This window comes from Globicephala melas, chromosome 2, assembly GCF_963455315.2.
Source record: "Globicephala melas chromosome 2, mGloMel1.2, whole genome shotgun sequence".
NCBI classification, from domain to species: Eukaryota; Metazoa; Chordata; class Mammalia; order Artiodactyla; family Delphinidae; genus Globicephala; species Globicephala melas.
The window spans coordinates 127,940,376-127,966,102 of NC_083315.2; the positions used below are offsets into that span (position 1 = coordinate 127,940,376).

Below are 25,727 nucleotides of genomic sequence, written 5' to 3' on the forward strand. Positions count from 1 at the left end.
GTGGGCGACCCACAAACAGGAGGATAATTACAACTGTAGAGATTCTCCCCAAGAAGCAAGGGGGCCCAGGTCCCACACTGGGCTCCCCAACCCAGAGGTCCTACACCAGGAAGGACCTTGTCCAGGAAGACAAGCCCCCAGAACCTTTGTCTTTGTAGGCCAGCAGGGCTCACTTTCAGGAGAGCTGGAGGGCTGTGAGAAATAAAAACTCCACTCTTAAAGGGCACACACAAAACCTCACACACTCCGGGACCCAGGGCAGAAGCAATAATTTTAAAGAAGCTTGGGTCAGACCCACCTGCTAATCTTGGAGAGCCTCCCAGAGAGGCAGGAGGAAACTGGAGCTGACCCTGGGGACACAGACACTTGTGGCAGACATTTTGGGAGCTTCTTCTACCACCACAAAGACACTGGGTGCTGCCAAGCACTGTTTTGGAATTCTCCCTCTAACTTATTAGCACCAGAACCTGGCCTTGCCCACCAGCCTATGGGCACCAGTATTGGGACACAACAGGTCAAGCCAAGCAATTAGCCCAGCTGGGACACAGCCCCACTCACCAGCAGGCCATCTGCCTTAAAACCCCCTGTGACCGCAGCCACTCCAGGATATGCCCCTGTTCACCAGAGGGGCTAGGACCAAGACCCACACACCAGGGCACCAGCACTAGTCCTGGAATCCCCAGGACCCTGCAGCCAGATAACTCAGAACCTGGCTCCAACCACGAGTGGGCAGGCACTGGCTTCAGAACCCCCTGGGACCTGAACCCGCCCACCAGCAAGCTGACAAACAACTCTAGGACCCCCAGGGCCCTGTAGTCAGAGACCCCAGGACCTAGCTCCGCTCACCAGTGAGTTGGCACTAGTCCCAGAACCTGGTTTCACCAACTGGTCGGTGGGCACCAGCCCCTGGATCCCCTCAGCCCCGGCCCCATCTGCCAGCAGGCAGACATTAGCCCTAGAACCACCACAGCCCTGCAGCCTGGCGTGTCAGGACCCAACCCACCCACCAGCAGGATGGCACCAGCCCCAGGACCCCCTGGGCCCTGGCACCATCCACCAGCAGGCCAAAACCAGATCTCGGACACCTTAAGCCAATTTAGGCAGCCAACCTGGGATCTGGTCCCACCAACCAGTGGTCCAACACAAGCTCTGGGACTGCCAGGACCATGCCGACAGCTGTATAAGGAACCAGCCCCACCCACCTGCGGGCCAGTACCAGCTCCAGGACCCCACAGGGCCCTATAGCCAGGGACCCTGGGACATGGCTCTGCCCAACAGAAAACCAAGTATAAAGCTATTAGGAAGGTTGAAAGACAAAAGTAATAAAATCATCTATATCCACAATAAGAAGTTAAGGGATACACATACCAAAAAGAAGTAAAACATGACAAAACCGGTAAATGTCGGGGGGAGGGGTAAAAATGCAGGGTTGTTAAAAGGCATTTGAACTTAAGAGATCACCAACTTAACCACATATATATACACACACATATATATGGCTATATATAAACCTCATGGTAACCACAAACCAAAAATCTATAATAAATACACAAAAAAGAAAAAGAACCCAAATATAACACTAAAAATAGTCATCAAATGACATAAGAGAACAAAAGGAACTACAAACAACCCCCCAAACAATTAAGAAATGTCAATAAGTACATATCTATAAATGTAAATGGACTAAACACTCCAACCAAAAGACATAGAGGGGTTTGATCACAGGACTTCCACAGGACTGGGGGAAACAGAAGCTCTACTCTTGGAGAGTACACAAAAAGTCTCGTGCTCACCAGGACCCAGGGGAAAAGAGCAGTGACCCCATATGAGACAGGGCCAGACCTACCTGCCTAGTACTGGAGGATCTCCTGCGGAGGTGGCGGGTGGCTGTGGCTCATGGCAGGGACAAAGACACTGGCAGCAGCAGATCCAGGGAGTATGCATTGGTGTGAGCCCTCCTGGAGGTTGCCATTAGCCCTACCCTACAGCCTGTAGGCTCCAGTGCTGGGGTTACCTCAGGCCAAACATCCAACAGGGCAGGAACACAGCCCCACCCATTAGCAGACAAGTGGCTGAAAAGTCTCCCTGAGCACACACAGCCCTTCCCACCAGAGGGACAAGACCCAGCTCCACCCACCACTGGGCAGGAACCAGCCCCTCCCACCAGGAAGCCTGCACAAGCCTCTTAGACAGCCTCATCCATGAGAGGGCAGACAGCAGAAGCAAGAACTACCATCCTGCAGCCTGTGGAAAGGAAACAGCAATCACAGGAAGTTAGACAAAAGGAGATGGCAGAGGATTAGGTCCCAGATGATGGAACAAGATGAAACCCGCAGAAGAACTAAGTGAAATGGTGATAGCCAACCTACGGGAAAAAGAATTCAGAATGATAGTGAAGATGATCCAAGATCTTGGAAAAAGAATGGAGGCAAGGATTGAGAAGATGCAGGAAATGTTTACTAAAGACCTAGAAAAACTGAAGAACAGACAAACAGACATGAACAATATATAACTGAAAGGAAAAAAAAACACTAGAAGGAACCAATAGAAGAATAACTGAGGCAGAAGAATGGATAAGTGACCTGGAAGACAGAATGGTGGAAATCACTGCCACAGAACAGAATAAAGAAAACAAAAATGAAAAGAAGACAGTCTAAGAGACCTCTGAGACAACATTAAATACACCAACTTTCACATTATAGGGGTCCTAGAAGGAGAAGAGAAGAGAAAGGACCTGAGAAAATATTTGAAGAGATCATAGATGAAAACTTCCCTAACACGGGAAAGGAAACAGTCACCGAAGTCCAGGAAGTACAGAGGGTCCCAGGCAGTAAAAACCCAAGAAGGAACACACGGAGTCACACAGTAATCAAACTGACAAAAATTAAAGAGAAAAAATATTAAAACAAGAGAAAAGTGACAAAAAAACATACAAGGGAACTCCAATAATGTTATCAGCTGATTCCTCAGCAGAAACTTTGCAGGCCAAAATGAAGTGGCATGATACATTAAAAGTGATGAAAGAGAAGAAACTACAACCAAGAATACTCTACCCAGGAAGGCTCTCATTCAAATTTGATGGAGAAATGAAAAGCTTTACAGACAGACAAAAGCTAAGAGAATTCAGCACCACCAGACCAGCTTTGCAACAAATGCTAAAAGAACTTCTCTAAGCAGAAAAGACCACAACTAGAAACAAGAAAATTACGAATGGAAAAGCTCACGGGTAAAGGCAAACATACAGTAAAGCTAGAAAATCATTCACATACAAGTATATCAAAACCAGCAATTGTAAGAAAAGGAGAACACAAATGCAGGGTATTAGAAATGCATTTGACATTAAAAGACCAGCAACTTAAAACAATCTTGTTTATATATAGACTGCTATATCAAACCTCATAGTAACCACAAACCGAAAATCTACAATAGATACACACACAAAAAAGAAAAAGGAATCCAAACACAACACTAAAGTTAGTCATCAAATCACAAGAGAAGAGAACAAAAGAGGAAGGGAAGGAAGTTTATAGCAATACAAGACTACCTCAAGAAACAAGAAAAATCTCACATAAACAATCTAACCTTATGCCTAAAGGAACTAGAAAAAAAGAACAAAACCCAAAGTTACTAACAGGAAAGAAATCATAAAGGACAGAGAAGAAATAAATGAAATAGAGACTAAAAAGGCAATAGGAAATGGGCTTCCCTGGTGGCGCAGTGGTTGAGAGGCCGCCTGCCGATGCAGGGGACACGGGTTCCTACACCGGTCCAGGAGGATCCCACATGCCGCGGAGCAGCTGGGCCCGTGAGCCATGGCTGCTGAGACTGTGTGTCCAGAGCCTGCGCTCCGCAACGGGAGAGGCCACAGCAGTGAGAGGCCCGCGTATCGCAAAAAAAAAGCCATAGGAAAGATCAATGAAACTAAGAGCTGGTTCTTTGAAAAGGTAAGAAAAATTGATAAATCTTTAGCCAGATTCATCAAGAAAAAAAGAGAGAGGGCTAACGTCAATAAAATCAGGAAAAAAAGGGAAAAGTTACATCAAATATCATAGAAATACAAAGGATCGTAAAAGATTAATATGGATAATTACACATCAATAAAATGGACAGCCTAGAAGAAATGTACAAATTCCTAGAAATGCACGATCTCCCAAGATGGAACCAGGAAGAAATATTTAATAGAAGATACAAACAGACCAATTACTAGTAATGAAACTGAATCACTGATAAAAAATACTCCCAAAAAACAAAAGACCAGGACCAGACAGTTGCACAAGAGAACTCTACCAAACATTTACAGAAGAGTTAACACCTATCCTTCTCAAACTATTCCAAAAATTGAACAGGAAGGAAGGATCATGAAATCATTCTACAATACCAGCATCACCCTGATACCAAAACCAAAGACACCACAAAAAAATTACAAGCCAATATCACTAATAAACATAGATGCAAAAATCCTCAACAAAATATGAAAATCAAATTCAACAATACATTAAAAGGCTCATACATCATGACCAGGTGAGATTTATCCCAGGGATGCAAGAATGTTCAATATCTGCAAATTAATCAACGTGACACACCACGTTAACAAGTTGAAGAATATAAACTATATCATCATCTCAACAGATGCAGAAAGAACTATTGACAAAACTCCACAACAATTTATGATAAAAACTCAGCAAAGTGGGTATAGAGAGAACATGTCTCAACACAATAAAAGCCACTTATGACAAACCCATGGCCAACATAATACTCAACAGTGAAGAGCTGAAAGCCTTTCCACTAAATTCAGGAACAAGACAAGGATGCCCACTCTCCCTGCTTCTACTTAATACAATATTGGAAGCCCTAGCCACAGCAATCAGACAAGAAAAAGAAATAAAAGGTATCCAAATTGGAAGGGTAAAGGTAAAACTGTCACTATTCACAGATAGGATATTCTATATGGAGAACCCTAAAATCTCTGCACAGAAACTATTAGAACAAATAAAGGATCTCAGCAAGGCAGCAGGATACAAGATTAATATATAGAAATCTGTTGCGTTTCTATACACTAATAAGGAAATATCAGAAAGAGAAAGTAAAGATAAAAACAATTCCATTTAAAACCTCACCCCAAAAAAACAAACACAAAAACAAAAAAACCTAGGAATAAACTTAACCAAGGAGGTGAAAGACCTATATGCTGAAAACTACAAAACACTGATAAAGGAAACTGAAGAGGATTTGAAGAAATGGAAAGATATTCCATGCTCTTAAACTGGAAGAATATTGTTAAAATGGCCATACTACCAAAGCAGTCTGTAGATTTAATGCAACCCCTATCAAAACACCCATGACATTTTTCACAGAATGAGAACAAATAATTTTAAAATTTATATGGAACCACAAAAGACCCAGAGTTGCCAAAGCAATATTGAGAAAAAGAACAAAGCTGGAGGTATCAGTCTCCCAGCCTTCAGACTATACTTCAAAGCTACAGTAATCAAAACAGCATGGTACAGGTGCAAAAAGACACACATAGATCAACGGAATGGAATAGAAAGCCCAGAAATAAACTTACTCACCTACAGTCAATTATTCTATGACAAAGGAGGTAAGGATATACAATGGAGAAAAGACAGTCTCTTTCAACAAGCAGCACTGGGAAAGCTGGACAACTACATGTAAAACAATGAAATTAAAACATTCCTTCACACCATACAGAAAAATAAACTCAAAATGGTTTAAAGACCTAAATTTAAGACGTAACACCATAAAACTCCTAGAAGATGACATAGGCAAAACATTCTTTGACATAAATCGTAGCAATATTTTCTTAGATCAGTCCCCAAGGCAAAAAAAAAAGCAAAAACAAATAAATGGGACCGAATCAAACTTACAAGCTTTTGCACAGCAAAGGAAACCATAAACAAAATGAAAAGACAACCAATGGAATGGGAGAAAATATTTGCAAACAATGCAACCAACAAGGGGTTAATATCCAAAATATACAAACAGCTTACATAACTCAATGTTAAAAAAACAAATAACCCAATCAAAAAGTGAGCAGAAGACCTAAGTAGACATTTCTCCAAAGAAGACATACAGATGGCACATGAAAAGATGCTCAATGTTGCTAATTATTAGAGAAATGCAAATCAAAACTACAATGAGGCATCACCTCACACTGATAAGAATGGCCATCATTAAAGAGTCCACAAGTAATAAATGCCAGAGAGGGTGTGGAGAAGAGGGAACCCTCCTACACTGTTGGTAAGCATGTAAATTGGTGCAGCCACTATGGAAAACAGTATGAAGATTCCTTAAAAAACTAAAAATAAAGTTGCATATGATCCAGCAATTCCACTCCTGGGCATATATCTGGAAAAGAGGAAAACTCTAACTCGAAAAGATACATGCACTCCAATGTTCATAGCAGCGCTATTTACAATAGTTGACATGGAATCAACTCAAGTGCCCATCAACAGATTGGCTTAAGAAGATATGGTGTATATATGTGTGTATACATATATATATGTATACACACACATATATACACACACACATACACAATGGAATATTACTCAGCTCTAAAAAAGAATGAAATATTACCATTTGCAGCAACATATGGATAGAGAATATTATGCTTAGTGAAATAAGTCAGACAAAGACAAATACTATATGATATCATTTATTTGTAGAATCTAAAAAATAATACAAATGAATCTATACACAAAACAGAAACAGACTCACAGACATAGAAAACAAACTTACGGTTACCAAAAGGGGAAGGGAGGGACAAATCAAGAGTATGGGATTAACGGTTACAAATTATTACATATAAAATAGATAAGCAACAAGGATTTACTGTATAGCACAGGGAATTATACCCAGTATCTTATAATAACCTATAGTGGAATACAATCTGCAAAAAATGAATTACTATGCTGTACACCTGAAACTAACACAATACTGTAAACCAACTAGACTTCAAAAAAAAATTAGAGAGGTATAATCCCTAAATCTAATATACATACAAAAACTGCCAAAAGCAGCTGGGCTAGAAGAAGAACAGTAAAGAAAGAAGTGGAAATAAGAACACAGCACTGCGCAAAACCAAGCAGCCCAAAACACTACCCTGGTAATTTTTCCTTTTCCCTACACAACCCCTTACACCCCTCGCAACCACAGGAGCCAATTTCAAATAACTGGCAGAGAAAAACCCTAATTATTCAATAATGTATAATTAGGACAGCACAACATCAATTCTATAAGAAAAATTAAAGGGGCAAAAAGGTACAAAGTTGATTAAAAAAGAACATTCAAAAAAATGTTGCCCCATGGACTTCCCTGGTGGTGCAATTGTTAAGAATCCGCCTGCTGATGCAGGGGACATGGGTTCGTGCCCCGGTCCGGGAAGATCCCACATGCTGCAGAGCGGCTGGGCCCGTGAGCCATGGCCGCTGAGCCTGCGCGTCCGGAGCCTGTGCTCCGCAACGAGAGAGGCCACAACAGTGAGAGGCCCGCGTACCGCAAAAAAAAAAAATAAATAAAGAAAAAAGACAAGACTAAGAAATTGTAATACACCAAAGAACAATAAGGAAATATGACAACTAAATGTAATGTGGTACTCTGCACTGGATCCTGTAACAGAAAATGAGTATTAAGGAAAAAGCTGGTGAAATCCAAATAAAGCTTGGTATTTAATTTTTTTTAAATCCTCGAGTTCATAAAGACACTAAAAAAATAAACCTCATTGGTTACCTCTGGAGGTGGTTAGGGTATCAACTGACTATTCTGAAAAATAGTAAGTAAAGGAAAAGATCTACCATTTATCCTGTCTTATATGAATAGCAATATTGGATCTAGCCAATAATGATTAATGGCTTCCAAATCAATAGGTGAAAAGCTGATGGACAACATCATGATGATGAATTGGTATGACATCTGATCCCATAACCAAATTTAATATCACAAAAAGAGAAATCAGTCATTATGTGTGTCTGGAACTGATGCAATAGAATGTACACAATGCCACCTATGAAGTACTCTGGCAGAACGGAAAATGCAAGAAAGAAAACAAAATCACTCTTGCTCAGTACCTTTTGGGAAGAAAGGCATACATTTCTAAAACATATGGTGACTATAAAACAAAACAAAGCTATCAAGTCTTTTGGTGAAACTGACTTTGGCTTCTGTCACCTGCAACTGAACGTTTATTTAGTAAGTGTAGCTTAAGCAACTTCAGTACTTAAAGAGAAAATATTTAAAGAGAAAAGAAATAAGCCAATGTACTAAAGACAAACACATAGCAAATAACTAAAACCATGCTGTTCAAGCATGCAGTGGCTTTATACTTTCTCATACTTCCATCACTAAAAATGTTGTAGTACTAGCCACAACCAAGGATAGCAATTTTTTAAAAGAATTATAATCAATTCAATGTATTCATATTGAGTTATTGATAAGACCCATAACATTCGGGCCCAACAGAGGTCCCCCTGGAAACACACAGATTTCTAAAAGTAGCGTTAAAAACAAAAAACTATTATAGTAATTTAAAACTGTACAGGCTTAGAGAGTTTGTGACAATTTCATTCATCTGCTTAGCAAATCCAAATTTCCATATACTGAACTTGCCTAAATCTTGAAACACATGTACTGTTACATGTAAACAATAGTAGGTACCAAACAGCAGATTTTAAACCATGATAAACTTGAAATTCACGTTTAGAGGAAACACAAAGACCTCTCTGGAAAACCTCTGTGTCCAGGAACTAAACCTTCCAAGTTATTGATAAGGGAGCCATGAAGTCCACAAAGTCCCAAATAGGCTCATCAGCTTTACCAATGCCATGTGAAACCATGATTCCTAACCTTTTTAGTTAGTTTCAACAACAGTTTATTTAGTTTCAATGACAAACCACCCCCCCACTTTCTGAAGCTGCCATGTGCACTAAATTTTTTTCAAACTATTATTTGGATAATTCTATAAAACTAGTGAGAGATGAATGTACTGTACAAAAAGACTGGAAACCACCAATCTAAAACATAAAATATTATCAGTAATAAAATAAGTCTAGCAGACTTAAAAAAAAAAAAGCTATATCAAGCTCTAACACACCAGACCTCCACTCTTAAGTTCAGTTAGAAAGCTGAAACTTCAATAACCAAACATGCCAAATCTGGAAAAAGCATACAAGAGCATATGATACCTTACAAAAAACATGAGCACTAACAATTATGAATGTCTACTCTGTCCCTGGCCCTTTCCATATGTACTATTTCATACTCAATCAGCGCTATGAGGTAGTGGTATCATTACCAATTTACAGATGAGGAAACAAAGGTTCAAGTAAGTTATTTTACCAAAGGCCACACAGATGATATAAGGTCAAATGACAAATTTATTACCAACCACGTAATCTTACCCCAAAAGATCAACTGTAATTCTTCAAAGAAAATATGACTGCCACTAATAAAAGAAAATGCAATCTATAATTCTGAACTTGTTTCTGAGCTACAAGGGAAAAAATAGTTTTCCATAATTTCAATTATTAGTCCCAGAAAAGAATGAGTGGCATTCATAATCTTCAAAATAACTTCCATTTGCAGGAATTAATGGCACAAGCACCTTCCACTTACATAAAATAAACTAGAACATTAATAAGCTACATACATGATTTCCCAAAGACACAGATAAAGTATTACTTTGTCTCTCCACCAAGCTTTCACTAGATATGCCTCCAAAGAACTTACTGTCATACAAAAGTGGCAGATACCTACAAGATCTGTCCTTAGAGACAAGCTCAAAAATTCTAGTTTCCTAATGTTGAAGTGGCTACAGAGAATAAAATAGAATATGGAACTCTAATGAAGGTTACAACCTCCAGGGTAATACTAAACATTACAGCCCATGTTATAATCAAGATGCGATAAAAAGATATAAGGATTAAACTAAACCAACTGCTTTTTTTCCTCCTCTCCAAAATAACTACAAATAAAGTTGTGCTCCTAAGGATTATTAACATTTCCTCAAAAGAAGATTCTGGTTAACTAATACTTATGCATTTCCTGGAGCAAACACAACTCCAGTAATTTTTTTTTTTTTTTTTTGGTAAGGCCTGGAACTTTTTAATTTGATCTTTATTACTTGATTTCTTTAGCTGTCTTTAAAAATAAAAGTTAAAAGTTTGTTACTTACAATTGCATAGAACTAAATTATTTAGGAGCAGAACAAAGGAATTCAATCTGCCTTTAGTATTCCAACTAAAGACTTCCTGTTAACAGCAGAATTCCTTCCTCTGGCACATACAGTAACTGCCTGTAGGCCAAAATGTTAAAGGTCAAATTTCACAGCTAAATGTAGAACGTGCTAGGCCGTAAAACCCGTTAAGATATTATACAACTTGTTTTTTGTACTTCTGCTAAATACAGTAAGATGAAATTAACCCCTGAGATAAGGCGTTTCCTAAAAGTCTAAGTAATAACTAATTGGCAGGAATTACTACCGTCAAGTCATTACAAAACTATTTTCTTTCATACCTTTTTTATGATTACATTAGTAACAAATCGAAATTTAAACCTTGTGAAAATAAATCTGTCTACAGCACATCCTTACTCTCCCACAAACTTACTTTCTCCTTTCCATTCATTCAAATTCCCTGAACTCTCTCCAGCATAAATCTGGAAAATATAAGAAGTTTCAAGTCTTTTCAAGATGAATTCAAGAAACTTCCAGCTATTGTCTCATATTCAGATTGTTTTTCTTCTGGAAAAGATAGCTGTTAGGCTTTTCTGTTTGGTTAATAATTGGTTGTTAATCCTTCCCTGCCACTTAGGAGATCCCTGCAAAGAAGTTCCGCTTTTTTCTGAAAGGTAAAACATTAATCTTATTGCCCTGATATAAATTAATGTTAAGTGAAATTTCTCAAGCATGTATCACTGTCGTAATAAGTGCAAATCTTTTTTTAAATGACATTCTTTAATTTGAAAAAGTATCCAATTAACTTGTATTTTATTTATTTCTAAAATATGACTGGGGAAAGCTGTTTTAAAGTCTGTCATTAAAATTACAAAAACTATATCAAATTGCATAAAAAGGGTTCTAAGAGAGGATCCGTAGAAATTTAGTTTTTACAGTATTTCCTCAAAGATATTTTGCGAATCAGAATTTTAAAATAAGATTTTTAACCTGGTATCATTAATTCTTCATACTTCAGGCATAAAAGTGTCATGAGCTATCAGTGATGGCTGCAACATAAATATACATGGGAAACGTAAGTACGAAGAACAGCAATCTGTATTAATGAAAAAGATTGTTATAAGCTATTATTCCCGCTACCCCTTGGCTACCAAAAATGTCTTAAGACTCCAGACTTGAAATCTGTGGATCCATTCACTTATTCAACCATTTATTTTTAGAGCACCTCTTATACAATCAGGTGCTTTGCTAATCCTATCTGACTCTTCTCTTTCCCTCATCCCTCAATACCCATTATTGGCCAAGGCCCATCAATGCAGATGCGTCTCACTTCGCCCCTTTCCAAATGTCCCCAGCCTAGGTCAAATCCTCATTAACATTTAAAATATTAACCATAAGACATGCACCAAATGGAAATCTATGGAGCTTTGAAACTACATATAAATAGTGTTTAACATTCAGAAACTCATTAAAGTAAAAAAGCAAGGATATGAAACTGTACAGAGTATAATCACGACAATGTTAAAAAGAAATGTCATGGAAAAAGATGAAGGAAATAACTAAATACAAAGAATCTCTGGCATAATGAGTGCTTTACCTTTACTTTTCTGCATTTTGCAAATTTCCTATAATAAGCAGGTATTACTCTAAAAAATATATAAAAATGAACTTTATTTTTAAAACATACTATTTTGATTGGATAACAAATCACTTCTGAGGTTTAAAACTACACGATAGGGCTTCCCTGGTGGCGCAGTGGTTGCGAGTCTGCCTGCCGATGCAGGGGACACGGGTTCGTGCCCCAGTCCGGGAAGATCCCACATGCCGCGAAGCGGCTGGGCCCGTGAGCCGTGGCCGCTAAGCCTGCGCGTCCGGAGCCTGTGCTCCGCAATGGGAGAGGCCACAGCAATGAGAGGCCCGTGTACCGCAACAACAACAACAAAAAAAACGACACGATATCAGAACTAGCCAAAAGAAACACTGAAGTATGCAACTGTCTAATCCTTTAACCTAGAATTTAAAAACAAAAAAGGCTCTCACCTATTTTCATTACAGTATTTCTATATGCCTAGAAAACCCCTCCTCTTCAATATCCCAGTGAGACTTGAATGTCAGCTTTCACAAAATAAGCTGCTCTTGCCAACTGTTCCATACTATTTTCAAAACTTCAGTGATTTACTTTCTCCCCAAACCATAATTAAGTCTCATTTTTCCTCCAAAAGCATCATAGATTTGCACTACCACTGGTACCTGAGGTTCTCTTTTCTCTAGCAACCTATCCTGAGTACAGCTAGTAAACTAATCTTGAACACTGCTTTCATAAAATGAAAATCTTGTCCTTTTGAAATCTGCAATGGCTTCTGCTTGACTCGAGTTTAAATCCTACAGCCTGTTGTTGCATCACTAATCTCCACTCCATCTTACAACTTATTTCTTCAAATTAGACAGAATTACACAGTTACTTGGATTTACATGTCTGCTGTTTTCACTGATTATTTCACCTAAAATGTCCTTCCTATATCCCGTGTCAATCTACAGTCCAAGCGCAAATAAAAATAGTTCAGGTCCCACCTCTTCCATGGACCATTCTCTAAGTATTCTAGCCTACCCTGATCTCTCTCTCTTCTGGCTCCCTATCGCACTCAATCAGTACCACATAGTATAACAACTGTCTATCATCATTTTTCATATATTGGTTTTGTTCTCCCAAATAAGGTACCAGAAGTCAGATACCAAAAGGGAAAATGATAGACACATAAATGATTAATACTAAGTGAATGAAATGTTTTCTACACTCAAAACGCTCATACACCAAACTGTTTTTAAGTCACTTTATTTGAAGTTTCATGGGCTAAAAAAGTAAATGTCTCATGTATTTTTTATTTTTATCCTGCCAAAATTTAAAGCCTACAACTTACTAGGAAAAAAAACAATCAGATTAAAAAGTTTAATTTTCAGCTTGCTTCAGTTTACCTAGTGTAATCTAGTACTTTAGGAATAAAGTAAAACTGTGCATTTCTCCTATCTCTTCTGCTCCCTGTCAGGAAAATTATCCCAAAGTCAGGAAATATAGAGAGCAGATTTTTGAAAATTATATGGCAAATATTTGTGCTCATTGCAAAAAGCACAACAACAAAAAGACACACTTAACACACAATTAATCATTTGACAATAAGTCTTTTTAAACTAGGGAAATAATTCTTTAACTACAAAAACAGTTCTGTTAAAAAAGAAACAGTGCAAGTGTTAGCTAAGTAATGATGCAGTTGCCCGAGGTATCATCTACCATGCACAATTCTTATTTGCCTTTCCTTTCCCAGGTTTAAGTCCAGTTTCTCTGAATCCCTAACCGTCCCATTCTACTAAATCTAAACATAGATTCAATCCAACTACAGACATTAAAATCTCTCTAAGTTTTCAAGGTTCATACTGTTAACAGTCTAGATAGAATTCAGATACGTATCAAGTTTTTACAAAATAATTAGGTGAGTTAATGGACACAAAATTCTTTCCCTCCACGTAGGTTAATAATTATTTGCAAGCAGGCTTAGCAAGACTGGCAAAATGGAGTAGTAGTTCTCTAGGAGTATCTGTTAGCTTCCCAAGAAAATCTAGAAACAGAACATCTTTTTAATGAAGTGTTAATAAACCTAAATACAAACTAATTTTAAGTTACCTGAAGCATGCCTCCCCTGATTCTGTGGCATTCTTTGGAAGAGATCATGGTTGTATTCATAATATCTATAGTCTTCGTGTGCTCGATCTCCAAGTGGGCGCCTCCTCTGACCATCAAAATAATTATCTGAATAATAATATCGGGAACCAGAGTCTCCATTTTCAACAGCAAAATTAACTTCTGTTAAAAATGACTGAGAAGAGCCATATTCCCTAGGGACATCTGCTAGACTCCTGGCAAGGTAAGAAGGTGCAGATAATCTGTTGCTTTCTCTTCTCATTATTTCATGAGGTGTTCTTTGAATTGGAGTTCTAAGGAAACTATGGTTTCTTGAAACTATTCCATCTCCAGAAGCTGCAAAGGCATTAGAGCTTGAATCTGGAAGACAGATATCAGTTCGTCTTGGAATTGTTGGACCATGCCGGATAAATGAAGGCATAAGATCTATAACAGAACAAAGAGTAAAATGACCAGTAAGTAATACACTTTTCAAAAGTTGTTCATTTATATCTATCACCCCAAAATGAAAAATTTCAATGGACTTAAGAAAACACAATTTAAAATTTGGACTTAAGAAAACACAATTTAAAATTTTAGGAAAGTATTTGTGTTTGTTTGTTTATTTATTTATGGCTGCGTTGGGTCTTCATTGCTGCGTGCAGGCTTTCCCTAGTTGCGGCAAGCGGGGGCTACTCTTGGTTGCGGTGTGCGGGCTTCTCATTGCAGTGGCTTCTCACTGCAGAACACGGGCTCTAGGCACATGGGCTTCAATAGTTGTGGCACGCGGGCTCTAGAGCGCAGGCTCAGTAGTTGTGGCGCACAGGCTTAGTTGCTCTGAGGCACGTGGGATCTTCCCGGACCAGGGCTCGAACCCGCGTCCCCTGCATTGGCAGGCGGATTCTTAACCACTGCGCCACCAGGGAAGTCCCTGGGTATTTAAAAATTGAGGCTGGTTGATGTCTTCCCACTCAAATGATTTATGATTTGTATAAACATGTCATATGTAAGCTCTGCCAGAATCGGACGTATTCTGCATACTACCATACGTGATATGATTAAACGTCAATAAGCTTAACTATGAAATACACATTAATGAAACACTCATGAATAAACATGTAAACGATCTAACAAATGGATACAGAGTTAACCAGCATAACTTAACATTTCAGTTTGTTTTGCTGATTTTACTTCATTTTCAAAATTCCCCAAGCCCTTCTTCAAGCAAACACGATTTAAAAAATAAAACAGAACATAATGCTATTCCCAAACACGTAAAGGTGAATTCCTCTAAAAAGATTTTAATATTATTAACCTGGCCTTCCTACTCTTGGAATTATGTAGCAGTACAGTAATCAAAACATGGAAAAACTAAAAATTTAACTATGAAAATTAAAAAATAAAAAAGATCTCATTTCTGGGACTACCCTGGTGGTCCAGTGGTTAAGACTCCGCCTTCCAATGCAGAGGGCGCAGGTTCCATCCCTGGTCCGGGAACTAAGATCCCATATGCCACAGGGTGCGGCCAAAAATCTTAAAAAAAAAAAAAAAAAAAAAAAAAAGAATCTCATTTCGAAGAGACACACAAATGTTGAACCAGTTCAAAAAAACACCAAGTCTAAAACTATGGCTCCTTTAAGAACAATTATAACTCAAAACAGAAGATAAGAGAAGAACAATGGCTTTAAGGATACAGTACTTTTTTTTTTTTTTTTTTAATTTTTGGCTGAGTTGGGTCTTCGTTGCAGTGCACGGGCTTCTCATCTTGGTGGCTTCTCTTGTTGTGGAGCACAAGCTCTAGGCACACAGGCTTCAGTAGCTGGGGCACATGGACTCAGTAGTTGTGGCTCCTGGGCTCTAGAGCACAGGTTCAGTAGTTGTGGCACACGGGCTTAGTTCCTCCGCGGCATGTGGGATCTTCCCGGACCAGGGCTCGAACCCATGTCCCTTGCATTGGTAGGCGGATTCTTAACCACTGTGCCACCAGGGAAGCCCAGGATACAGTACTTTTGAACACAGAACTTAAATAGCTTAGGTATTCCTGGTTAGAAAGCAAATACCTTTATAGCAAGAAGAAAACTGGATTTGGAGACTGTTTTATTAGTTCATTAACAGTATCAAAGAGCACTCATATTAATATGCAACAGAAGCTAACTAAGCTAACTAGACAAAAATAAGTATCAAAATAAACAAGGCTCAACATTTGATGAAACTAAAAAAGTACTATATCAAAAGTTATTTGCTTAAAGGTGTGGCAAATGTATTTCATGATTTCAAGTAATGTTCAATAAACTTTATTTGCGCAGCAAACTGCAAGCTATTTTAGCCAAAATCCTAAGAGAATGTGCAACCGAAAATCAAAATATTAAAAAAGGCTTAAAAATCAAGTTTCAGGTTACTGATGTACCCATCTGATCTCTTCTGTTCTGTAAGAAAGCACTGCAAATACAAGGATAAATCTGTAAAGTTGATGATGTGGTTGTAATGGAAAAAACATGCTCTCCACACCTTTCCGTGTGATCTTGGGCAAATATTACTAGGAACCTCTATGAAAAGCTTTCCCAATTACAATATGAGGTAATGCTTAAGTCACAAAGTCACCAGCTTCCAAGAAGGAAACTTACACAAAGGACCCAGCAGTATGAGCACCAAAAAATTAGCTCCTTAGCTCACAAATGTTCTGAACACACAAGCAAGAATTAAAAATTCAAAAGACTCCGCCGGAAAATCAGAGTCAAATACTTAAATTGAAAATTAGAAAAGTGCCAGTGTTCAGCGGGAAGAAAAAGGCACTCTATTAAATTTTTTTTAAAAAACTTTTTCGTAATATACCCTGAAATATGATAGAATTTGAGTACTTTCTTTTTGGGGTCTCTAGGGTGCTTTATTTGAAGCAATTCTCACGACGAACACAGCCAAACATGTAATTTTGGCTCCTCCACCCTGAGATCTACTATTGATGAGGCTTTGGGTAGTGGCTACAATAGCGACGGTCAGCTTTCACCTCCTTACTTCGGCATCCAACAGCTGACGGGCTAAGGAATTCTACCCAAGCGTTCGCACGGCTTCCAGCACGGGTGAGTGACACCCTCAATGTTTACAAACACAAGGCAAATCTCGACGTAACGAGAAGAGAAAAACATGTGCCCCAGTGTAATCACTTTAATTCCTATAAAATCAGGGGATCAGCAATTTAAGTGTTTCCTAAAGAACCTCTTTCTTCCCGTAATCAAAACCAACGACACTGCCACAAGGGGACCGGAAAGTCTGTGGTTATTTGGGGGGAGGGGGGCGGAGGTGGACTAATCTAAGTTTCTTATTCTTTATCAGCTTTCAAACAACGAACACCACTCCAGGCATAATAAAATTAAAAAACAAAACAAAAACCAATATTCCACAGAGACCAAAAAGGAATGCGAAGCCGCGGGGAGCGGCGTCCGGCACCCCGCCCGGGTCCCCGCAGCCCGTGGCCGCCCCGGCCAGGTGTGGGCGCGGCGCCCGACACTCACTCCGCAGCAGAGGCGACGTCTCCTTCTTTACGTACTTCCCCTGCACCTCGGCCGGCTTGGACACTTCGTTTTTGGTTTTTTTTCGGGACAGCATCCTTGTCCACGAGGCCCCAGGCCACACCAAGCAGCCGCCCTAGGGCTCCGCGCCGGGCGCCGGGCGTCCCCGCCGCCACCTCCGCCGGCGCCGCCGCCTCCTTCCCTCCCGAGCCGCCGCCGCCGCCGCCGCCGCCTCTCCGCAGCCCGGGGTCGCCCACAGGGACTGCCGCATGTTCGGGGCGCTAAGCGCGCCGGCCACCACTCAATCTCTTGTCCGCTCCTTCCCGGAAGTCTGCCCGCTCCGCGATGCTGCCCGAGAACTCAGGGAAGAGAGGCCAGGGACGCCCGCGCAGGGCCATGGTCCGCTGCGGGCCGCCTAATAGCCGCTACGACTGCCGCCGCCGCCGCCGCCGCCTACGTCCCGTAAACTTTCCCGGCGGCCGCTGGGAATTCTGGGAAACTCGACGCAGCGCGAGCGCCGCCGCCCCTCCCCCACACCAGCTCCGGGGCGCGGCTCGGACTGCCGGATGGTTGCCGAGCTCCTAGCTAACGGGCTGGCCCCGCTGTCTGCAGGAGGGGTAGCGGCTGCCCTCACTACCCCTCGGCGAGAAGCAGGTCCCGCGGACACGAAGGACGAAACCCTCCCGCGGGAGGCCGTGGCACGCTCCTGCAAAGGAGCCTCTTCTACCCGCAGATTTTTCTCTCAGGACCTCGAGGGAGCCGGTGACGCCCCCAAGATGCGTTCCCGTCCCCGGCCACGAAAGAGGACGTCCCTCTTGGAGTTTTTTGGGCTGGTAAATTCAAGTCCGTGATAGCACAGAACGCCAGTAGAGTTGAAGGAACACCACCACGCTTAGGCTAGTGCCGCACCAAAAAAAAAATCTAGAGCCCTCTTTTTGTTGAAAACATTAGTCTGGCTAATACTAATTAAACAGTATGAATCTGTAGTCTCCCAAGTGCCGGGGAGTGTGCATCTTTCTGATAAAGGAAAAAACGGAGGAAGAGGCCAAAATGGGGTTTCTACGATCTTTGATGTAAGATAAATTTGATTATTAGCATAATTTATTTAATCACCACTGTCATTATTATACGAACTAACCACATATTTCCTCTTGGAGATGTCAATGGAAAAAAATCAATAAATAATCTACAATAGGCATAGAAAAGAGTTTTATTTGAGCCAAACTGGGAAGTATAAGCCCAGAAGACAGCTTCTCAGATAACTCTAAGGAAGTGCTGGGTGAAGCATAGTTTTCCCCGTAGGTTTGTGTCTAGTGGGAACAAAGAACATTCAACAAGTCAGGGATGCGTTCCTTCAAGGTTTCCAAAAAATGTATCAGTTTGGAATACAGCGAGTCAGTATGGCCTTAGCACCTGGGAAGGGAGTCTTATCATTGAAGCAGCAACAGCATTGGTGGCCCAGCAAGGGAGGCATTTAATTTTTATTTTTAACATGGACATTCTTTAGTTTTGGTAAGTGAGCTCTTTTCTTTAATAATTAAAGCAGATGTACAATGTGTGTTTGATAGGCCACAGGCTGTTTTAGCTAGCATAAAGTTAACTCGTGTAATCCAGAATGACTTCCTTATACCTCAATATGTGAACATTTCTTTCTTAAATATTCCAGTATTAGATTTTTTGAGAATTTTGAGCACTAAAGGTCAAGACCTGGGATTTTTTAATCAAAAATAGACCCTACTTTCTTCTGTATAACTTAGCAGAGGGGCAAAATGTACAGGATAACATTTAGAAAATAAGATGGGATCGACCCCCAAGTGACCAAATTGAGGCTTTGACAATGGAAAGTGCTTTCCCTGAGATAGGAAACATCCTACAAGAGATGTAAACAGTTAACAAAAGGCAAGGAATTTTCTACTTATACAAGGTTAGGAAGCTGTTCAAATTTTGTTTTGCCATGAACAAATAAGACATTTTGTCTAGTGCCTGTCTCCATCTTTGCATATTGTTATGGTCCCTTGGTACAAATCTCTCACAATTCATTCAATAACCAACAAATATTTATTGATCACTCACTCTGCTAGGCACTGTTCTAGGTGCTTGGGATATAGCAACAGGCAAAGAATCCCTACTCTCATGGGGAAGAGAGACAATAAAGAAGAAAAATAAATAAAATGTACTGTGCTACATAGTGATAAGTGCTGAGGTGAAAATTAAACAAGAAAAAGAGGGTTTGTGATTTTAGTGGGACTAGCTCATGAGAAGGAGCCTTTGGAGTTAAGTGACAAAGGAAATTGGCAATGCAGCTATCTGGAGGAAGAATATTCCAGGCAGAAAGAACAGCAAGTGCAAAGTCATTGCAAGTTACCATGTTCCTGGCTGTTTGAAGTGATGTAAGAAGGTCTGTGTAGCTGGAGCAGAGGAGTAGTGGGAAATGAAGTTAGAGAGGTAACAATGGCACCTAGGGCCTTGTAGGTAAGGAATTTCACTTTGAGCAGAGGAGTGACATGATCTAACTTAATGTATTTAAATAGGATGGTTTTGGATGCTGTGTTGAAAATAGACTGAATGGGAGCAAGGGTAAAAAAGTAGGGAGATCAGTCAAAAGCTATTGCTGGCTTGGACCAGGCTAACAGCAGTGGAGATGATGCGAAGTGGTCAGACTTTGGATATATTTTAACGACAGAGCCAACAGGATTTGCTAACAGATTGAATATGGAGTATGAGAGAGAGAGAAATCAAGGATCACTCTTGTGGGTATGTAAATCTTAACAATAGAACAGAAATATTATGTATAAAATAAATAAGCTACAAGGATATATTGTACAACACAAGGAATACAGCCAATATTTGATAATAACTATTAATGGAGTATAACCTTTAAAAATTGTGAATCACTATGTTGTGTACCTATAACATATAATATTGTATATCAACTGTATCTCAATTTTAAAAAAAAAGAATAGAATAGAATCTCAACAGAATAGCAGATTGTACTGTGAGAGGAACATCAGAAAAGCAGTTACTTGTTCCTGTTGTTCAGATAGGACCAGTACAAAAGTGTTGATCGTGTGGATGGAGAGGAGTGTTGAAACATAAATGGCGAGACAATGGGGTTTTGTTACAGATAGGGTATGGTGTCAGGAGATGAAGGGAGGGAAGGGGGAGCCAAAGAAGTGCCAGGTTTCTGCCTAGGGCTTACTTCAGAAGGATAAGAGAACAAAAGCATATTAAGACCTCGTTAATATAGCCAACTCTTCACACTTGTGGTTTTCCTAGAGACTGAAATACAGGATGCCTTTCACATTTATGTAAGAAAAAATATAGGATTTTATAGTTAGAAAAGAATCTTAGATCAGCTAGGCTAACCTCACTTTATTAATGTGGAAACCAAGCTAGAAAAATTAAGTGATTTGCTTCAGATTTTATTCCTGGTCATTAGCAAACACATCTCAGGATTGGAGTTTTCTATTCCCATCTTGGACCTTTTCCTGTTACAGCACATGAAGAGTCCCACTAATGCGAGTCCAGTTTCTAACAGTTATTTTGAAAGCCATTCATGTTCCAAACAAAGAACTCCCCTTTTCAATGTTATTTCAGTTCTTTGAATTGAGAGAAAGCCTCAACTAGGTGCTCTTTTTAAGAGCTGTAATTTGCCTTTTTATCAAGGAGGGTGCATTCCAAGATCAACAGTCTGCAGACAGCATCAGCAGTAGCATTATGTGAACTTTGAATTCAAATCCTTAAATCCAGACACTTTGAATTCACATCTGTTTTCTAGAAATTCCTGGATTTCTGGTAGTTTTTATTAAGGAATCTAGATTTTGCAGCTCTAATTCTCCAGGCATAGCTTTTGAGAAGGCTAATATTATATTACATAATAGCGATATTTTTTTTCCCCTTGCAGTTGCATTCTCTATGGAGAAAATCTTAGTTTTCTCACATGAAAATTAAGAATTTGAACTAATTGGTTTCCAAAGTGTCTTTCAGGCCTAGAGTTTTGTGCCACATAGGCAGAAGGAAATATACAAAAATAAAAACAATTATCCTAGTAGTATAATAGGGATATAGGTGATTTCTTTAAAAATATTTATCATTGGGCTTCCCTGGTGGCACAGTGGTTGAGAGTCTGCGTGACGATGCAGGGGACGCAGGTTCGTGCCCTGGTCCGGGAAGATCCCACATGCCGTGCAGTGGCTGGGCCCGTGAGCCATGGCCGCTGAGCCTGCGCGTCCGGAGCCTGTGCTCTGCAACGGGAGAGGCTGCAACAGTGAGAGGCCCGCGTGCCGCAAAAAAGGGGGAAAAAAAAATATATATATATATTTATCATTATTGTTATGGTTTTATCTAAAAACTGTTATTTAAAAGATTAAATAACAGTTTTTAGATAAAACCATAGCAATAAAGAAAATATTTTAATTAATTAATTTTTAATTAAAAGTAAATTAAATTTAAAAAACTGTTAAAGCAAGTGTTAAAATATCAGCATCATATAAAGTCATCATTAGCATAAAAATAAAATTTTATGCCAAGTTGCTACTTTCAAAGAGAGCCAAACGGGGCGGAGGGAGTGGTGGTGTGATGAATTGGGAGATTGGGATTGACATGTATACACTGATGTGTATAAAATGGATGACTAATAAGAAAATAAATAAATAAATAAACATTAAAAAAAGAGAGAGAGAGCCAAAGTTGTTATCCTATTTTTACTTTCTCTTGCTAGAAGCATGTGAAATTTAAAAGGGTGAACTATCTAATGGAGGATTGTCCAAGAAAGAACCAAGTGGAAGTGGAAATAAGCCCTATATATGGAGCCTCTTCAGGAAAAAAAAAAAAAGAGAAGAGGATCTTCTACTCTCCAACCCACTCTTCCTGGTCATATAACAAGATAAACTTAATCTGTCTCAGGAAGAAGTAATGATTATGCTAGAATATAGGGCTCTTCAAGCCTCCAAAGTTTTACTCTTAAAATCTGGGAAGGTAAATTCCTGAGTAGCCTTTTAAGCAGAAGCTTTAATTGTTCCCTATGAAGGAGAAGGATTTGTGATGTCTATACAGCTCTGAAAATATATACTTAGTATTAACAACTAAGTTGGGTTCCCAAACTCTTCTAGTGTCTGATGAATCATCCCCCACCCCCAAATAATGTAGAAAATTAGTATCACAAGTCTGATCAAAAGGAATCAAGCTAGGAGATTCAGTATTACTGACCTTAGGTCTGGTTCCTATATACTATTATTGCCTGGATTTAGAGGTCCTCTAAAACTGTGATAGGTAGCCAAAATGAATCTTTTATGCTTGGCAATGCTAGCCTTTGACTTCAGTTGTCTGTCTTTATAGACCTTTCTGTCTCTCTGCCTCTCTAACCCTAGAAACCTTTATCTTTCTTCCAGCATTGGCCATGTCTTCAGTCACTTTCAACTTTGTTTTTTTAACTACTCTTTGCAATGATGAATATTTACTTGGCTTTTAGTAAGTTTTTTTTTTTTTTTTTTGAGAACTCAGTAAAACTTCACCCAGGGTTCTCATTCTGAGGGGTCTACTGATGTATGTCTACTGTGGAAACACCTGCATCCCTTCTACACCACATGGGAGCCAAGGGATAATCAGAAATACCATCTAACAGGCCACACCACTATTTCTTTTTTGCTGTGGCCATTCCAGGCTGATGCAGAGGCCCCCTGCAAAGATGATTTTCAAGAGTCTCAAATGGAAATCAAGGTAAAGCATTCCTCTGTCTTCAATAGCTGTGCGGATTTCACTAGACTCTTAATGCTACCATCTCTTACTCAAGCCTGGGACCTACTTTCTGTGCTCAGAATCTTTCTTCTCCCTGCCAAAATCGCTTTACTTCCATTTCATGTCTTGTGGGAACTTCTTCTATATCACCTCTTCCCTATCTTGTGGCCTGCTTTCTTGAAGGACCCAGTGATCTTTTTCTTTGGGGCAATAAGCTTAGGCTTAGGGTGCAAGGTAAACATATTTATGGGGAAGGGGGGAAAGAAAAATACACTTGTTTGAAATATTTTCAAGAAAGCAGTTTAAGTAGAATTCTTGCAGTTAGAGCCAGAATGCAAAGCTCTAAGGGAAACAAAATGGAACTGTCCTGTTCCATATGGAGACTGGCCACATAAATATATCTTCTCTCCCTCCTGGAACCCCACTTAAATGACAATGAAAAAATAAAAGGGGAATGAACTCATTATGAGAACACAGGATGGGCCACTGGTAGACATGACGTCAATGAATTTCAACTACAGAGTGATGGGATTGAGGCAAGGTGGAAAAGAGGTTGAAGAGAGCAAAGGAAGGAGGACAGAGGAAGCCACAGCCTAAAATACATGTGAAAGCACCTAACAGCCAAAGATCTAGAAGACACTTAGGACGCACAAGTAACTGTTTCAGTTAAGAAAGTTAGGAAAGAGGGACTTCCTGGTGGTCCAGTGGTTAAGACTCCATGCTCCCAATGCAGGGGACCTGGGTCCGATCCCTGGTCAGGGAATTAGTTCCCACATGCTGCAACTAAAATAAAGATCCTGCATGCTGCAACTAAGACCCAGCACAGCCAAATAAATTTTTTTTTTTTAAAAAAAGGAAAGAAATGTGGAGCTGGAAAAAGGCATTAATTGAAAGTCAAACTTCCCAGAAAGGGGATCTTAGGGTTCTTTTCTGGAGAAATCAAATGACCTTGTCAACACAAAGTTCTTGACATTCTAACATTTGTAGGTCCTGCAACAAAACAACCAACTCATCTCATGGGGAAGTTTGCCAGGCGATGGACCCTGATCCCTCATAGAGACTCCCAAGTGGTTTTTTTTAATGTGTTGTTCTTAAATATAAATACACAACTGAGGATTGCTAAAAATTTTAGGAAATTTTTCAACATAAGTGATAGCAAGATAAACAGAAAAATAGGCCCCAAAGAAAATACATAATTCAGGGAATAGATGAGTATGGTAAGATGACTACTTTAATACTTACTACCATCAACAGAGAGATTTGATAAAAGATATTGCATCCCTAAGTCAACAACAGGATGCTGTAAAAAAGAAACAATCATGGCTTTCCTGGTGGCTCAGTGGTTAAGAATCCGCCTGCCAATGCAGGGGACACAGGTTTGAGCCCTGGTCCGGGAAGATCCCACATGTCGTGGAGCAAGTAAGCCCATGCGCCACCACTACTGAACCTGTGCTCTAGAGCCTGCGAGCCACAACTATTGAAGCCCACGTGCCTTGACCGTGCTCCGCAACAAGAGAAGCCACAACAATGAGAAGCCCGTGCACCGCAACCAAGAGTAGCCCCTGTTCACCGCAACTAGAGAAAGCCTGCATGCAGCAACAAAGACCCAAAGCAGCCAAAAATAAATTAAATAAATAAATTTTTAAAATTAAAAAGGAACAATCAGCAATACAGAGCTCTTAGAAATTAAAGATGGGGGTTGCCAAGTAAAATATTCAGAAGAAAGTTAGGAGAATAGGTTGAGCAAATCTCCCAGAACACAATAAAAAGACAGAGGTGTGAAATGTGAGTGAAAAGATAACAGAAATAGGTTCTATATAAGAGGCCCAGTATCCTGAAAATGTGAGTTCCAGAAAGAGATAATAGAGAAATTGGAGAGGCATCATCAAAAACAAATACAAGATATTTTTTCAAAGATGAAGGAAAGAAAAAAAAAGATGAAGGAAAGGAATTTCCCAATTGAAAGGGTTTCCCAAGTGCCCTACAAAATAATGGAAAAAGATCCATGTCTTAATGTGACATTGTAAAATTTCAGACCAAGGATAAAGAGAAGATCCTAACAGCTTCCAGTGAAAGTAAAGGTCAATTATAAAGAATGAGAATCAGACTAGCATCATATTTTTAATCATCAGGGACTGCTAAAAGACAATGGAACAATGCCTTCTAATAAATGTGGGAAAATCAGTTTTAGTTTATAATTCCATATCCACCCAAAAGGGCAATCAAAAGCTAGGGGAGAATAAAGACATTTTGGGGCATGAAGGGACTCGGAAAATATCCTATCCTAGTAAGTTACCAGAAGATAAGTTCTAACAAAATGAGCTTATAATTCTCACACCACAAAGAACAAACAAAACAAAGTTAGGAAAATGGAGATTAAAGAAATAGTGACTCTAACTCAGGAGAGAAATGAACTTGTCTCAGTATCACAGCTGCACAGCTGGAACTCAATTAATCCAGATTGGAATTTACGAGGATTCTAGGAGGAAGTACCTAGAAAAAGATGGAACTTAAGAAATCTGTACAATTTGGAACAAATTAAGAAGATGATAAAGGCTGACCATTCAAGGAAATAAGGCAATGAAACATGAAAAACTTGAGGGAATACAGCATTGTGACCCTT

At 39.6% G+C, this 25,727-nt stretch overlaps 1 protein-coding gene across 1 annotated transcript in view; it reads right to left on the reverse strand.

Annotated features, from left to right (window-relative positions):
* The window catches only part of SAV1 (salvador family WW domain containing protein 1), a 30,394-nt gene extending 12,552 nt beyond the window's left edge, over positions 1-17,842 (reverse strand). Inside the window, exons 1-2 of the mRNA XM_030854931.3 lie at positions 17,372-17,842; positions 13,866-14,309 (exon numbers count right to left, since the gene is read on the reverse strand). Of these exons, the coding sequence (XP_030710791.2) occupies positions 13,866-14,309; positions 17,372-17,465 (538 nt within the window). The 5' untranslated portion in view covers positions 17,466-17,842. The remainder of the gene's footprint in view (positions 1-13,865; positions 14,310-17,371) is intronic.
* Positions 17,843-25,727: the final 7,885 nt, after the last annotated feature.